Source organism: Populus alba, chromosome 15 (genome assembly GCF_005239225.2).
Source record: "Populus alba chromosome 15, ASM523922v2, whole genome shotgun sequence".
Classification (NCBI taxonomy): Eukaryota; Viridiplantae; Streptophyta; class Magnoliopsida; order Malpighiales; family Salicaceae; genus Populus; species Populus alba.
Genome location: NC_133298.1, coordinates 7,371,651 through 7,389,744, shown reverse-complemented (window position 1 = coordinate 7,389,744; position 18,094 = coordinate 7,371,651). Strand labels below are relative to the sequence as shown.

The following is an 18,094-nucleotide window of genomic DNA, read 5'->3' as shown; positions in this document are numbered from 1 at the left end:
AGGTCACTCATGATGTTCAACAGGGCGGACGAGGTGGTCGCCACAGCTTCAGAGGAAGAGGACGAGGAAGGGGCAGAAATATTTTTGACAAGTCTAACATTGAATGTTACAATTGTCATGAATTTGGACATTTTCAATGGGAATGTCCTAAGAAGGAACATGTTTCAAGAGGATTTTATGCCGCAACCAGTGAAGAAATGCTGCTAATGGCCTATTTGAATGTCGATGAGGTTGATAGAGAAGAATTATGGTTCCTGGACTCTGGCTGCAGCAATCACATGTGTGGCAAGAAGGAGATGTTCACAGATTTGGATGATACTTTCAGTAAATCTGTGAAGTTGGGGAATAACTCAAGTTTGGCTGTGCTAGGAAAGGGAGATGTTCGTATGGAAGTCAATGGAATCATGCAACTCATCACTGGAGTATTTTATGTCCCAGAATTACAAAACAATTTACTAAGCATTGGGCAGTTGCAAGAAAAGGGTCTTGTTTTTGTTATCAAATAGGGCAAGTGCAACATTTATCATCCAGAAAGAGGCCTGATCTGGGAGACCACAATGGCAGCCAACCGTATGTTTATCATACAGGCTCGCACACACTCATAAGACCAAAAGTGTTTCACTACTACCACAGATGATCAATCTCATTTATGGCATCGAAGATATGGGCATTTGGGCTGGACAGGTCTCAAACTTCTTCAGCAAAAGAATATGGTGAAAGGTTTACCAACATTCCAAACACACACAAGAATCTGTGAAGAATGTCTGGTAGGAAAGCAGCAACGTGATCCATTCCCAAAGAAGAGTACATGGAGGGCATCTCAGATTCTTCAACTTGTGCATGCAGACATATGTGGGCCAATTAATTCAATCTCAAATAGTAAGAAACGATATCTCATCTCTTTCATTGATGACTATAGCAGGAAAACATGGGTGTATTACTTGGTTGAAAAATCAGAAGCTCTTCACGTTTTCAAGAATTTCAAAGCAAAAGTTGAAAAGGAAACTGGTTTGTACATACGGCATACAGACCGTCGGGGTGAATTCACGTCCTTAGAATTCACAGAGTTTTGCACAACAACTGGCATTCAACGACAGTTAACAGCTTCATACACCCCACAGCAGAATGGTATTGCGGAGAGGAAGAATCGAACTATTATGAATATGGTTCGCAGCATGCTTACAGAGAAAGCTATTCCAAGAACATTTTGGCCAGAAGCTGTTAACTGGACCATTCATGTTCTTAATCGAAGTTCAACTTTTGCAGTAAGAAATATGACGCTAGAAGAAGCATGGAGCGGCACCAAACCATCAGTGGAGCATTTCAGAGTTTTTGGGTGTTTAGCACACGCCTATATACCTGATAGTAAGCGGATTAAGCTTGATGACAAAAGTATGAAGTGCATTCTTCTAGGAGTCAGTGATGAATCTAAAGTATATCGTCTTTTCAATCCAGCTACTGAGACTATAGTGATCAGTCGAGACGTTATGTTTGAAGAAGATAAGGCTTGGGACTGGAATGCAGATCACCAAGAGCCACTCATGGTTGATCTTGAATGGGACATCCCTGGAGATACAGTAGCAGATTCTGCGCCTTGTGAGCAATCTTTAGAAGGCGAGGCAACTGATGATAACAATGTAGCAGAGTCTGCAACTAATGAACACTCCATTGCAACTAATGAACACTCTCAAGAACATGAGGAATCTGTTTCTCATGATCAAGCTCGCACGACTTCCATTGCAGGACGTGTTCGACGACAGCCAAATTGGATGAATAACTATGTGAGTCATATAAATTTCTCTGAGGAGGAAGGTCAGGCGCACTTAGTCTTATTTGCTGAGCTTGATCCCATTTCTTATGCACAAGCTGTGCAAAGTGACAAATGGAAGCAAGCTATGGATTCAGAAATTGCAGCGATAGAAAGGAATAACACATGGAAGTTGACAGACATGCCAGCAACAGGAAAAGTGATTGGGGTTAAATGGATTTACAAAACTAAACTCAATGAAAAAGGTGAGGTGGATAAGTACAAGGCTCGTTTGGTTGCCAAAGGGTATAGTCAGCAATATGGGATAGATTATGCAGAAGTGTTTGCTCCGGTGGCTCGTTTGGATACAATTCGTATCATTCTTGCACTTGCAGCTCACCATGGCTGGACAGTCTTTCAGCTTGATGTAAAATCTGCCTTTCTACACGGTGAATTACATGAAGATGTGTTCGTTGCACAGCCTCCAGGATATGAACGAAAGGGGCATGAGCACCAGGTGTATAAGCTTAGAAAGGCTCTTTACGGTCTTAAACAGGCTCCTCGAGCCTGGTACAGCCGTATTGAGTCGTATTTCCTGAAGGAAGGCTTCGAAAAATGTCCCCATGAACACACTTTATTCGTCAGAAAAATGGATGGAGGTAAAATGTTAATTGTTTGCCTTTATGTGGATGATCTTATATTCACCGGAAATGATGCATCTATGTTCAATACATTCAAGCATTCTATGATGACTGAGTTTGATATGACTGATCTTGGGAGAATGAGTTATTTTCTTGGCTTAGAAGTGTTTCAAACATCGGATGGCATCTTTATTAATCAACAGAAATATGCTCAAGAAGTGCTGGCAAGGTTCAACATGAGTCAATGTAATGCAGTTCATAATCCTGTTGTTCCTGGTTTCAAAGTCATGAAAGATGAAGCAGGAGTCGAAGTTGACAGCACCATGTTCAAACGAATTGTGGGCAGTCTTATGTACCTAACAGCAACGCGACCAGACATGATGTATGTTATAAGTTTAATTAGTAGGTTCATAGAATGACCTACTGAATTGCATCTCAACGCTGCCAAAAGAGTTTTGCGTTACTTGAAGGGCACCATGAGTTTTGGGCTGTTCTACAGGAAGGGAGAAAAACAAGAACTTATTGGGTACACTGACAGTGATTATGCTGGAGATCAGGATGATAGAAAGAGTACTTCTGGGTATGTTTTTATGTTGAGTTCAGGGGCAGTGTCATGGTCTTCGAAGAAACAACCGGTGGTCACTTTATCTACTACTGAAGCTGAGTTTATCGCCGCTACATCCAGTGCATGTCAAGCAGTTTGGTTAAGGAGGATCCTGCAGCAGCTTAATCATGAACCACGAAAGTCTACAACCATTTATTGTGATAATAGTTCTACTATTAAGCTTTCAAAGAATCCAGTCCTGCATGGGCGTAGCAAACATATAGATGTTCGGTTCCATTTTCTTCGAGAGCTCACCAAGGATGAAGTCGTGGAATTGATTCAATGCTCTTCACAGGAACAAGTGGCAGACATCATGACAAAGCCTTTGAAGCTGGACGTGTTTCAGAACTTGAGGGAACTATTGGGTGTTTATCCACTCATGGATATAAACTGATTGCTGAGAGCATTAAGTTTAAGGGAGAATGTTAAGATTTGCTGTTAAGATTTCTTAGCTGTTGGTTATCCTTGATTGCAAGATTGCTCCCATGATCGCAGGATTGTTTCCATTTCTGTTAATAAGACCTATTCTTTAGGAATAAGTCATTTGATATTAATTGACTTAGTCATTTACCACGTTCCTAGGATTACAAAGCGTGGGCTGCACATTTCAAATTCAGTTGCATTTTGTAAGGCTATTTATAAGCCAGAGTTATTCTGTTTCAAATACAAGAAGTTTTCTCCAAGCATTTTATATTCTTACTGTTATCCTAGAGTGTTCATCCTGAGTTTGCAACATATATATCAGAATAAATTAACATTCTTGTAAGCGTGGAATCAAAATAATGAAATCCAATTTTTTTCATGAAAAGATCTTGGTTTGCCAATCAAAACTTATTTTTCGTGCTTGAGTTTAAAAAAGAATAGAAAGTCATAGGAAGAAAAAATGATTTGTTGTTGAGATTATAGCAAAATAAAAAATATTTCAAAAATCAATGTTATTAAGAGTGTGAGATTAGTCGGGTCCATCACTCATGTTATTTATTTGTGAGATTAAGAATGTGTTTGGTATTATGATGGCTGTTGTGATTGTGATTTGAAAAAAATAATTTTATAAAAAGTATTTTTTGTTGAGGTTGATTTTGAAAAATATATGTTTGGTTAAAACTGTGGTTGAAATTGAGGTTGAATAAAAGGTTGTTTAATGTGTTTAGTTAAAAATTATGATTCAATTTTATGTCATGGTATAATTACCTAAAAGGACTTTATTTATAATATTAATGAACAATTAAATAAAAATAATATTACAACTAATAAATTTTTACAAATAGACCTAAATATATTAGAATAATATTTTATAATTGTGTCATTAAACTTGTAATAATTCCATCACGTAATTCATTAAAAAAAATTATTTTCCTATATCAAGGCAATATATATATATTATATATAATATATATATATATATATATATATATATCTTTTTGGATATTATGATATGGCCCCACTATGCATAGTATTAATAATTTTTTCCTTGTCATATATATTGTCTTGATATATGAAAATAATTTTTTTTGAATGAATTACATGATGGAATTATTACAAGTTTAATGACACAATTATAAAATATTATTCTAATATATTTAGGTTTATTTGTAAAAATTTATTGGTTGTAATGTTATATTTTTTTTTATCTAAATTACATGACAACTAATTTGTCAGTTGAATTCTTTAATCAACATTAAAAATAGTGAAAGCAAGAATATTTCAAGGTTTGAGTTTAAAGAGGGCACTCGTCTATTGTTCAAGGTTTGAGTTTAAAGAGAGCACTATTGTTGTCAAGATTGGTAATAAAACAATTTACCAAACAAAAAGAACACAAGATGCTTTTTGATAAATTTCTACATAACTCATCTTTTAAAAAGTTCAACCACACGTTGAAGTTGCAAAAGGCAGTGTTTTACTGCTTTCTAATCCCCACCACTCAGGAGGGACAATCCAACGGTGGCGGCGGAGGTGGCAGCCTTGCCCACCGCCTTTAGCGATTTTAAATACTTGTAACAGGCATCATCATTGAAGTATGACATGACAAAAAAATATCAGGGATTCTGTATTTCTTTACTCCAGTGTTGCATAATTGCATTTCATAATGCTAAAATGGATTCACAAGGAGTGTTTCGCTCAATGGTTCTCACATGCTGTTCCACAAGCGGGGAAATTGTCGAGACCTAGCTCGGGGAGTGGAATCTTTTCTTTATTACTATTTTTCTTGATTTAAAGTAAATTAAAAACGAAACATGATATTAAAATTCTACAGAACAATTCTGAAAAATCTCATTTCCCATTGCTTTTTCTTTCTTTTCCTCTGTTTCAATGCCACTATCCCATGCACTTTGTAGATTTTCTCCGAGCTTACATATCTCAACAGTACAATTTAGGAAACCATTGCTTTCACGAGTTGATTGATCTACCCACCATTTGATCACTTGACCATGTTCTCATGATCTATATATGTACAACTTCAAGACAGATTAGATATGATCGGCCTTGTTTCAACAGCATGAACTGGATTGTCATTATTGTTCTTCCCCCCCTCTGTTTTCGTCGCTATTGATTGGAAATCGCTGCGCTTTCAATGGTGCCTATGGAGATGCCCATGCATGCCTTATCAAGTAAGAATAAAAATACCATTTCCTATCTTGAGCTTCCCTCTGCTGATCTGAACAGCTGGAATAATAAGTGATCAAAATTGGAGTTGAATTTAGATTCAACCGTTGAAACCATTCGACTAACAAGCAAATGGAGCTTTCTGAAACAAAGAATGAAAATGAAAAAAGGATTGAACTTACTAGTTAGTTAGGACAGACATCATAAGGGGAATCCTTTGCAGAAATTCTTTCAATTTGCATTGAACAATAAAGAGTTACAGAGCTGGGATAGGTGCCCAGGGACACATTTACAGTCCACTTACATTACAGGCATGGTCCCAGCTTTTGTTTTTAAACTGCTAAAACAAACAGCAAGAAACTATATTAAAATAAGATGATCAACCAACATCATCTCCTTCTGGCATGGTATGAACAGGAGCAGGGACTAAAATCACTAAAGTAGGCTGGTTGCTTCTCCTTCTTGTGATACCGATGAAATTCTAATGGTCTAGTAACTGGTCTTGAAGGGCTTAATAGTCTTGACATCAACAATAACTCCAGCAATAGTGCCAGCGAGAGCAGCTACAGTAATAATGAGGCAAGCAACACTAAGGATTTGGAGGCAAAGCCATCTCGTGCTCCATTTTGGTATCTTCTTTTGTGAAATATACATCTCAACTGAGAAGTAAACGGTCAATGGCCAAGCCCCAAGGAGACCAACTATGTCACTAAAGAAGGGAAGGAGCATTGAAATCACAGTGGTAATAACCACAAAAATTGTTCTCCCAACCATTCTGAAGAGGTTGATATTGAGTGGACGGAGACCAGGAATTGAGATTTTGGTATCTTTGGTAACGAAGTCACTATCTGGGAATCTTAGGGCCGCTTCTTTTTCAATAAAGGCAAAGAAGGGTTGGCAGTAAACTTGGTATGCACCTACATGGTGGATTACAATGGCAGTATTGGCAATGTCAAGTAGCCAATATGGATTGTAGAACCCAAATCCAGTGAGGAGGTTGACAGGGGACATGTCTCCAAAAGCAGCATATCCAAAGCAGCCACAGAACATGTAGAAAAGCGTTGTCACGGCAACACTTATTAGAGTTGCTTTCTTCATTGTCTTGGCTTCCGAAGGTGGGGCTTTGACCGTGTCCTGCCATGAAATGGACCAAACAATTGGTCAGTTTAACTGGCAAATCATAGAACAAATGTGAGAATGTAGACTGAGCACTTATGCTATAGAATGTAATGTAACATACCTGAATTTCAATGAGGATCATGGAGTAAGAATGGGCAAAAGCAACGTCACCAAGTGCTTGGAAGCTTCTCCATATCTTTTGAGTTTGAGTCACGGTGCCAGTACTTATTCCGGTTAGGCTTCCCCTGACTCTTTTATTTTCTATAACTTTACCAATGCCAAGACCTAGAACAACTGTTGAATAAGTGAAGGACATGACTGCAGCGACAAGGGAGAGCCAGCGTAACTGATGAAATCCAGGAATCTGAGACAGAATGATCTCAGCTATGCCAAACCCTATCATATATGGATTGGCATTCATGCGGCATGGATCTTTTCCACCACTCTGGTGGAAACAATTAGACCTCTTTATTGCCCTTTATTCAAAAGACAAGGACCAATCAGCCCAACAACAAGAAGAAGAAGAAGAAGAAGAGAGAGCAAAGTTAATTACAAATTCTTCGTTGGACTACAACTTACATCATGCTTATAGAAGATGCAATTGTGTAGCCAATGGCAGCCCCGAAAAGGTCCACATACTGAACAAATCCACATATTTTGACCTTTACACCACCTGTGTGGAAATAAAAATCACCGTGTAAAAAAAAAAAAAAGATCCATAATGTTTAAAGTTAAAAAGGGTCATGCTAATTTCATTAACAATATATGTGTCAGCAAATTTACCAAGGTTGGCCCTAACAGCATCCATGTAAGTGTAGTTCCTCTTGCCATTGACAGGATCACCGGAGCGTTAGCAGGCAGAGAGCAGAATGGAAGTATAGTAAGTGACGAAAGAGAACAAAAGCATCGCAGCTGGTCCAGCAATCCATCCAAGCTGACCTATAGCCCAAGCCAAGGATAGAACCCCGGACCCAAAAACAGCTGTTATGATGTGAGCACTAGCAGTCCACACATTTCCTGTTTAAACAAACAACACAAGAGAGAATCAGGATAGAAAAAAGAAAACCAAAGCAGTGAACACTAATATGTTTTTATTTATTTGTGAGAGTTGTCCAGGAAATTCAGAAAAGTGAAGCTCACCAGTTCGTTTGGGACGCCCATCATCATCAAACCACTTGGAGTCCCTTTGTGGATCTGTGTCAACTGAGACACTGAAAGCCTGGGGTGGGAGATGGTTCTTTGTGGCTGTATTCTCACCCATCTTTGCTCACAAACGATACCAATTACGTGAGATATGTTATAAAAGAACCTCTAAAGCGTCTGAGACTATATGGAAGTTTGTGCACTCAACACAGTAACATTAAAGCATGTGGAAAAGAAGCACAAGCCTAGTTTTTATCGGTGCTTCAAAAGGGAGAGACAGGGGGAGGAGTGTGCTTATTTACCAGTATCAGAGGCACTGCTCTTTTGAGCTGGAGAATAGAGTGAATTAAATTCAGAGATACACTGCAAGGCAAGGGATGGTGCGGCGTATTTATAAGAGAAACGAGCCAGCCCACGAAAAAAAAAAAAGAATTATACGCGACAAGAGAGATAAAAATCAACTCGAAAGTAGTCTTACCTTCAGACCCGGTAACCTGCTGTCTTCTCTAGCACCCTGAGCTGCTTCTAATTAAAAGCTTGGGTGTACCTCCCAGTTATTTACCATAAAAGCTCACAGCAAGAGCTAAGAGCAGACACAGGTAGAAGAAGAATTTATGAGGGAGAGGAATTCCTGTGCTTCTCTTCTATCAACCCTTGTATATATAGTAGCATGCGAATTGAGCCGCTTGAAAACTATATAATATACATATATTTTCTCTTCGAAAGACCACCTTTTAATGGAGATTCTTGCGTTAAATGATTCTTGAGTTAAATGATTCTGGCGTTAAATGATTCTTGCGTAAATGATTCCTGCGTTAAATGATTCTCTGCCACCATTAATGGAGGTTCCCTTTTTTTCTTTCATTTTCCATTAAGTTGAAAAGAGCATATAAGATCAGAAGATTTGGATTTCATTTTCATGATCGTAAGCAAAAACCATGACTAACATCCGCAGGTGGACAAATCAGCTTCTAAGGTAGCGTTTAGGAATGCGATGCAAACTGCGTTTTCATTAAATTTAAATTTTTTTTTTTACTAAAATTTAATGTGGTTTGTACTTTTTAGATCGTTTTGATGTGCTGATGTAAAAAATAATTTTTAAAAAATAAAAAAACATCATTAGCATGCATTTCGGTAGGAAAAGTTATTTGAAAAGCAACTGTTACTACACTGTCAAACAAACTCTAAATATTCCCTTCTCTAACTCCCAATGAATGAGGAAATAAATTAAGGTTATTTTATACCTAATAATAAATATTATATAAATATTTGAATTTTTTACATGCATGATTATATGGTTTTCTTTTTAAATTTATTTTAATTCAATGTTACTTTTTTTATTTTAAATTATAAATAAATAAATTGTATTTCCTGCCCTACTGTTGGAAAGATGCTAGATGTTCCATTGTGCCGGCGGGTTGCCAATAGTTCAGAGTGTACAATAGATTGAAGGGCTCTAAAAATGTAGTACTGTAAAATCACCCTCGAGATAACTGTAAAATTATGGATTTGAATTCTCTCAGTCATGTTTCAGGTTTAAATCTAATTTTATTTTTACTATACATGAGATCATAATTATTTAATTTAAATTGAATAAAAATACTAATTATATTAATTAATTAACTTAAAAAACAACATTGTCAACAAATTAACGACCGCCCTAGTTATTGCCCCCCACCGAGAGTACTGTAAATAAAAAGATTAACTATCAACTGTTTTAAGGGATACGATTCGTTTTGTCCCTACACGTGGTAGAACCACCAACACACACGTTCAACACCTCCTAAATCGGGTTAACACAGGTCAATCAAAATCCTAATATTCAAATAGAAATTAATTCATTTACATTAAAATTAATAATTAATAATTAAAATTTTAATATTAAAGGGGAGACATATTGATGTAGACAAATTATCATATTAGCATGACTTATTATGCTGACTGGTAGGCTTTAAAAAATATGAGGTCTAATTCAATAAAAAAAAGAAACACATGAAGTTTCAATGATCTATGATTTATTATTAACTCGAATGATTTAAAGGAAAATAGAGAATAATTTCAAATCATGTTCTGGTTTTACTAATCATAATTAATGATATGTAAGTGTTTGTTCTGAATAAATTTTATGTCAAATAACTATTTCAATCCAATAATATAAATTATTAAGTAAAGTTCAAGTTATGATTTATGTTATTTTCTAACACACTCCCTTAAGTGAAAGTAATTTAAACTTGAAATTTGTATAAGTTCACATTACTCCGTGCTTAATTTTTTATCAAATACATCGGGATGGTGAAATTCAAACTTGTGACCGCTTGATCATTAAGGCTTTGATATCATATCAAAAAATCATTTCAACTGAATAACTTAAACTATTAAGTAAAATTTAAGATATTTATATTATTTTTTAACATTTTATTACATATAAATTCATTTTGTCATTAAAAAGAGTTGAAAACACATGATCGAGAGCTACTGTAGTGTTAACGTACGTTTGATCAACAAAATAACTTATTTATTCAATATATAGGGATCACAAGATGTTTTATTGCTATGTTGATCCAACTTTGGACGATATAATTAATGTAAAATGAGGCCCTCGTTTTTCCATGCATATGGTCACGCGGCATTATCTAATAACAATTGAGTATCTTTTCTTGTTTTTATTTAGTGTTAGATATTGTAACAACGATTATTTTTTAAATTTTTTTTATTATTATATTTTAAATTATTAAATATTATTTTTAAAAAATTATTTTAAATTATTAAAATAATATTTTTTTATTTTTTAAAAATTATTTTAAATATTATTCCATCAAAACAATCCAAAAAAAAATAATTTAAAAATTTAAAACTTTTTAAAAATATTTCTTAAACATCAAAAAATACATGCCTGTGCTATGATGGCAGTGAAGCGCAGAGCAATTACTTTAGTGAGTACTAGATTTTTGTATGTCGATACTTTTTTTATGTCAATACTATTTGCTAGGTAAATTTTTTTAATATAAATAAGATATTCAAACGGCGATAATATGAGTGAACTAGCTTAATTTTACTAACTTGTTATTCGAGATAATTCAATAAAAAAAAATATTAAAGATCAATATCAAATAATAAAATTAAATTAAATTAAATTAGATTAATTTTCAAAACTACAAAAACAACCATAAAGACTGCCCGCTCTCCCACCGTTACCTTGTCCACTGGCAATTTCATCGTGATTTACAACATCACCCCTACTGTTACAACCAACCACCATCCAAAACAGAAAGTTGTGTTGTGTTATTGATTTGATTGCCCTTCACACTTCCTTCGATGCGCTTAAAGGGATTGCTAGGCAACAAAACCAGTAATGGCCGGTATGTACAGAATCTTCGTAATCTTTCTTACAAAGCTTTACGGGAATGTTTTTTAAGTTGAACCTGTTTTTTTTATATATATAGTAGAAGATATTAAATTGATTTTTAATTATGTTTTTTTAATAATTTTAATATGATACACTCTAAATATATACTAGTTACTTGATCCGCGCTATGCTACGGGTCAATTTGTTTTGCATAAAAAATATAAAAAAAAAGCTAAAATATAAAAGTATTGGGTCTTTTTACAAAGTTATACCAAAAAAGTTTGGGTGTGGCTGCAACGTCTGAACTAAGAATAATATTTATAATATTAATATAACATTAAATTTACATTATCCAAGTTTAAGTGAGTTTGGCTGCAATACCAAACTCAATAGTCTTGGATGTGGGTTTAACTACAAGATTGTGTCATAAAAATATAACAATTAAATAGATTGATTAAAAAGAAAAAAACAAAACAAAAAACCAACAGGAAGAAAAAAACTAATGAAGAAAAAGGAAAAAAAAATCTAAATTAACTGAGTTAACCTGTCAAACCTTGGATTCGTGTTGTGAAAATTTGATAACTAAATAGAAAAAAAAAAATTGACGGGTTATCCCAGAATTAACTAGGCTAACCCGTCAAACCAGGTTAACCTGTCAAACTCGAGATCCGTGTCGTGAAAGTTTGATAACTAAATAGAAAAAAAATTGAACATTAACAAACTAAATTAAACGAAAAAAATTAATTAAAAAGTAAAAAACAAACAAACAAAAGGCATCAGCCTTTTCACCGTGGATTGCACTGTGCAGTTCACAATGAAAATCATAAAAAGAAAAAAAAAATAAAAAAAAATAAAAAACTAAAGGTCTTAGCTTTTTTACTGTGGATTGCATACAATATTAAAAGATAAAATCAAAAGAAAAAAACTAATGAGAAAAAAGAAAAAAAATCTGAATCAACCAGGTTAACCCGTCAAATCAGGTTCATCTGTCAAACCTGGGATTCATGTCATGAATGTGTGATAACTAAATAGAAAAAAATAATATTAATGAACTAAATTTTAAAAAAGGATTAATTAAAAAGGAAAAAAGCAAAGAGAAAAAACCTACAGGAAGAAAAAAACTAATGAAGAAAAAGAAAAAAAATCTGAATCAACTGGGTTAACCCGTCAAACCTGGAATCCATGTCATGAAAGTCCGATAATTAAACAGAAAAAATTTAATATTAAAAAACTAAATAAAAAATAATAATTAAAAACAAAGAAAAAAAACAAAAAAAAAAGAAATTAAAGGCATGAACTTTTTCACTGTGAATTGTACTGTGAAGTCTATAGTAAAAGGCTTATAAAGGAAAAGATAAGGAAAAAAACACAAAAGCATACGCCACTGATTAATTTTTTTTTCTTGCATAAGAAATATATAAAAAAGCTAAGATTTAAAAGTGTTAGGTCTTTCTATAAAATTAGACCCAAGAGCCTTGGGTCTAGCTGCAACGGTTGACCCAAGAGTAATATTTATAATATTAATAATAATATTAAACTTATATGACTCAAGTTTAAGTGGGTCTGATTGCAACACCGAACCCAAGAGCCTTGAAAGTGGGTCTAGCTGCAAGGTCATGTCATAAAAATGTGATAATTAAATAGATTAATTAAAAAGAAAAAAACAAAGGAAAAAACCAACAGGAAGAAAAAAAACTAATGAAGAAAAAGAAAAAAAATCTGAATTAACTGGGTAAACCCTTCAAATCAAGTTAACTCGTCAAACCTTGGATTTACGTCATGAAAGTTTGATAACTAAATAGAAAAAATTAATTTGACAGGTTAACCCATAATTAACTGGGTTAACCCATCAAACCAGTTTAACCCGTCAAGCCCGAGATACGTGTAATGAAAGTTTGATAATTAAATAAAAAGAAATTTAACATTAACAAACTAAACTAAACAAAAAAAATTAATTAAAAAGAAAAAAAAGCAAAAAAACAATTCCGGGTTAACTAGTCAAACTAGGTTAACCTGTCAAACCCGAGATCCGTGTCATGAAAGTCTGATAATCAAATAAAAAAAGTTAACATTAACAAACTAAATTAAACAAAAAAAATTCATTAAAAGAAAAAAGCACAAAGTAAAAGGCAAAAAAAAAAAAAAAAGCAGCTCAGTGAATCCACAGTGAAACACTAAGCAGTTTTAATATATATTAAATCCGGAAAACGTGTCATGAAATTCTGATAACTAAATAAAAAAATTAAACATTAATAAACTAAATTAAACAAAAAAAATTTGTTAAAAGAAAAAAAAAACAAAGAAAGAAAGAAGCAAAAAAAAAAAAAGACATAAAAAAACAGCTAAAGAAATATTACAACTTAAAAAAAAAAAAAAAAAAACCTAAAGCGTTAGTTTTTAAAAGAGATCAGTGTTTTACTGTTGACTGCACAGTGTAATTCACAGTAAAACATTGATCTCTTTTAGCTATATACGAGATGCATGCTCACGCGCTGCCGCGAGCTTATAAAATAAATATATTTAATAGTGTTATAATTATGAACCAGCGCTAGATAAGTAATAGAAACTAAAGATATAATGGGGCTGATATTTCATGACGGAAAAAAAAGTTGTGTTGGTGATCAAAACTTAGAGACTGAACAAAATGATTTGTAGCAATCCATAATGTTTTGGGAGGAAAGATACATTGCTTCCGTCATATGATTTAGCTTTTTTGTTAACAAAAATAAAAAAAAAATTACAAAGCTAAATTTTCTACCAACTTAATATTAAAAAAAACCAACAAAGATAATTTTGGAAGGAAAAAAATCTATAAGAAAAAAACGTTGTAGCAATTGATAATGTTTTATGAGTGAAACTACAGTGCTTTCTCCAATTAAATAAAATAAAAAACCATTTAGATAAATACTTTAGCAATCCTTAATGTTTTGTGAGAAAAACTATAACGCTTTCCCTATATGATTTAACTTTATTGTAATTATAATTCTTAACCAAATTAATATTTTTTTTAAAATGGACAAAGATAATTTTGGAAAAAATAATAAAAAATTCATATGGGAAAACACTGCAATAATTCATAATGTTTTTTTTTTAAATTATAAAGCTAAATTCTTAATCGGCTCAATATTAAAAAATATTAAATCAACAAAGACAATTTTAGATAAAAAAATTATTAAAAGAAAACACAAAAAAAGAGAAAAAATCATGTTGGAAACATTGTAGCAATTCACAGTGTTTTGTGATGAAAGCTACAGTGCTTCCCCACATGATTTAACATTATTTATAATGACTTTTAATAGTAATTTTCAACAATGTTTTGTGAGGAAAGCTACAGTGTTTCTCCCACATGATTAAGCTTTATTACAAAGTTAAATTCTAACCAACTCGATATTAAAAAAAATAAAATCTACGAAGATAATTTAAAAAAAAATATTACAAAAAAGAAAAACACAAAAGAAACTAGAAAAAAACCATGTGAGGAAAAATTGTATCAATCCATAGTGTTTTGTGAGGAAAAACTTGTATTTATTTGTAATTGCAATGATTAACCAGCTTAATATTTAAAAAATAAAACTGACAAAGATAATTTTTTAAAAAAAATATAACAAAACAGAAAAAAAACCACATGAGAAAAAACACTATAGCAATTCACAGTAATTTACGAGGAAAGTTACAATGCTTTCCTCACATATTGTAACTGTAATTTTTAACCAGCTCAATATTAAAAAAATAAAAAAAAAAGAGATAATTTTGGATAAAATAAAAATAAAAACAAAGAAAATCATGCGGAAAAACACTATAGCAATCAATAATGTTTTAAAGAAAAAAAATTTACAAAACTAAATTCTTAATCAGCTCAATATCAAAAAATTAAAAAATATAATTTTGAAAAAATAAAAAAATAAAATAGAAAAACTAATTGGAAAAACACCATAGCAATCCATATTATTTTAAAGGAAAAAAAATTACAAAACAGAATTTTTAACCAGTTCAATATTTAAAAAGTAAAATCAATAAAGAAAACATTTTAAAAGAAAATTAAATGGAAAAAAAAAGAAAAAGAAAAAAGCAAAGTTGGAAAAAAAAGAAGAAAAGGAAAGCAATTTTGAAAAAAAAAAAGAGAAAAAAAGGAAAAAAAAAGAGGGAAAGTTGAAAAAAAAAAAATGAAAAAATGTAAAAAAAAAAAAAAAAAAAAAAGCACTGTAGATTACTGTTATAATCCCCACAATAATTCACAGTGCTTTGTGTGTGGGATATAGTGATTCCCCTATTACTGTAAACTCGAAACGTAAACGAAACGCGGGCAAAGCGTGCGCTGCAAAATTATAGAGACAGAGAGTAGAGAAGTACTAAAGAGCATCACAAGAAATAGTTGCACAGCAAAACATTCTTAAGATCTTCACACGTGGTAAGCCATTGCATTACAACCGTCAGATCTACTAAAGTAATCCTCTTTAAAGAGGCTCAGATACATAGCGAATAAAAAGGGCACCCCTCTTAGCGCCGCCTGTAAAGAGCTTAAAAAACACTGCTCCTTATCTCCCAAAACCCACTAAACTAACCAAGGTAAACAAAAACCCTAGATTCATTCATTTATTTTACACTTGCTTTTAATTGTTTTGCTGTTTTCTTTTATTGGATTTTAATTTTTTAATCTTGTTAAAGTTTGTATCTTTTTAGTTAATGCTAGTGTATTATTGTTTTAGGAGTTTTTGGTGATATGGGTTCTGCTTGTTGAGATTGGTGGGACTTGATTTCATGTTTTCTGTGGCTATAAGTAAAGAAACTATTAATCTTTGTTTAGGATGTTTAATGAAGAAAGTGTTCTGTTTCTCATGATGTGATTAATTTGATTTGTTTTGGAGTTAAATTATCAAGATTTGAGTTAAGTATGAAAATTTCAATACTTTTGGAGGTTTTAGAGATTAGTATCTCCTAAGTAAGATGGTTAACTAGGTTAAGGTTAGGTTATGATTCGCTTAATGGAACATACTGGCAAAATATAATCTTGCTGTGGTTTGGTCCTTGTTGTATACGTATGGTTTTTCTTCGAATTCCTTGCATGAATTTTCATATTCAGGTTTTAATTGGCCAATGTGCGTAAAATTCTTTTCTTGCAGATGGATCGGGAGAAGCTTATGAAGATGGCCAGTGCAGTTCGCACTGGTGGAAAGGGTAGTGTGAGAAGGTGGGAAGACTATTCCATTGCAACTGTTCCAGCTTTCACTGGAATTTATCAATTAGCTAAATGATATTGTGTTTGCATCAAGTAGTTTAGAAATGAAAATAAGTGTAAATTGGAGAATGAAATTGTTTTATTTGAAATTGCCCGTATGAGATAGTCAGCTGAGTGGCATATTGATTTGTGTCCTTGGAGTGCACATGTTTTATTTTCGTTTTACTGCTAATCACAACTTGAATTTTTTTTCTTTTGGCTGGTTTAAGTAATGGCCACTGGGTGGTTCTGAAGAGTGTTTCCTGCTTTTGGACATTTTGCATAGATTTCAAACATCTGTTTCTATTAAGTAGTTAAACTTACTGAAAATATAGATCATGGCTACTGTGTTGTATATTGTGTTTTTCTGTTGTTTACCTCCAATGAGTTTCTTTTAAATCTATGCTTATAACTGAAGGAAGAAGAAGGCTATCCACAAGACTACTACTACAGATGATAAAAGGCTTCAGAGCACCCTGAAGAGAATTGGAGTGAATGCTATACCTGCTATCGAGGAAGTCAACATATTCAAGGATGACATGGTTATCCAGTTTGTAAACCCCAAAGGTAAAGCTGACTACTTTACATGGACATGATATATTCAGACCTTCCAAATTCTCGTGGTCAATTTCTAGCTGATTATTATTTTGGTTTTAATTTTGCAGTGCAAGCATCCATTGCAGCCAATACGTGGGTTGTTAGTGGTGCTCCACAAACTAAGAGTATGGCTCTAAGACTTCCTATATAAAACCTGGGAATGAAAAGTAAATCTTGTCTGTTAATTGGTGGAACATATCTGTATACCTCGTGGTTAAATGTCCTTGGACTTGCAATGTTGAGTTTGGTTTCTAGAAGGAAGTTTACATCTCGTTAGTTTGCTCTTTCCTATTGAATGATATCTGACATGCAAATTTGTTCTGATTTTTTTTTTTTCCAGAATTGCAAGATATTCTCCCTCAGGTTCTCAGTCATTTAGGTATGTACTTTTGAATCTATTCCCTATAAATGTAATCATCTGTGAAGTTTAACTGATGCTTGAACTATCTTCTACTCTTCTGGTTCTCTATCTGCAGGTCCTGATAACTTGGACAACCTGAAGAAATTGGCGGAGCAGATCCAGAAGCAGGCACCTGGTGCAGGTGCAGCAGCACAAGATGATGATGATGATGTCCCGGATCTTGTGCCTGGGGAGACCTTTGAAGCTGCAGCAGAGGAGGGTAAAGCTGCTGCTTCTTAGAGAGATTTATAAGGATTTTGTGCTATTTTATATACTTCCTGTGTTTTTGAAGTGTTACCCATTTTTCTAATAACATCAATCTTAATCTTATGCTCTCTCAGTGACTCTTTATGGTTGTTGTGTTGGAGTTTCGATTCATTACGCTTTGCAGAAATTCGTGACTGATATTTGCTTACCAAGTCTGTGCTTCCTGATTGAATGTCAGCGCCATAGCCATGGCAATGCGTGGATCATTGTAGTTCTTAAGAAATAAGTCGGAGAAAAGTTTAGGACGCATCTAGTGTCCAGTGTATTAGATCATTGTAATTTGGGCTATAGTCATTTGTGGGCTTGTGCTATGTCATGGGCTGGAATCTTTTTTAATTGGTTAAAAAAAAATCCTAAAATAAAACTGATTCGGGCTGTGAGGTCTTGTGGGTCAATTGGATTGTCGGGTCA

General features: G+C 33.3%; 2 protein-coding genes across 2 annotated transcripts; one reads left to right on the top strand and one right to left on the bottom strand.

The window, feature by feature from the left end:
• Positions 1–6,061: 6,061 nt before the first annotated feature.
• Positions 6,062–8,488, bottom strand: LOC118057285 (amino acid permease 3-like). The gene is made up of 6 exons (XM_073404849.1): positions 8,337–8,488; positions 7,856–7,976; positions 7,499–7,732; positions 7,295–7,388; positions 6,837–7,191; positions 6,062–6,730 (listed from the first exon to the last, which is right to left on the bottom strand). Exons 3-6 carry the CDS (start codon positions 7,521–7,523, stop codon positions 6,086–6,088), a joined length of 1,119 nt encoding a protein of 372 aa, XP_073260950.1. The 5' UTR covers positions 7,524–7,732; positions 7,856–7,976; positions 8,337–8,488; the 3' UTR covers positions 6,062–6,085.
• Positions 8,489–15,618: 7,130 nt separating this feature from the next.
• On the top strand, positions 15,619–17,767 carry LOC118057256 (nascent polypeptide-associated complex subunit beta). The gene is made up of 6 exons (XM_035069773.2): positions 15,619–15,770; positions 16,325–16,392; positions 16,838–16,986; positions 17,085–17,141; positions 17,357–17,395; positions 17,493–17,767. The coding sequence occupies exons 2-6, from the start codon at positions 16,325–16,327 to the stop codon at positions 17,654–17,656; spliced, it is 477 nt and encodes a 158-aa protein (XP_034925664.1). The 5' UTR covers positions 15,619–15,770; the 3' UTR covers positions 17,657–17,767.
• The last annotated feature ends 327 nt before the right edge of the window (positions 17,768–18,094 follow it).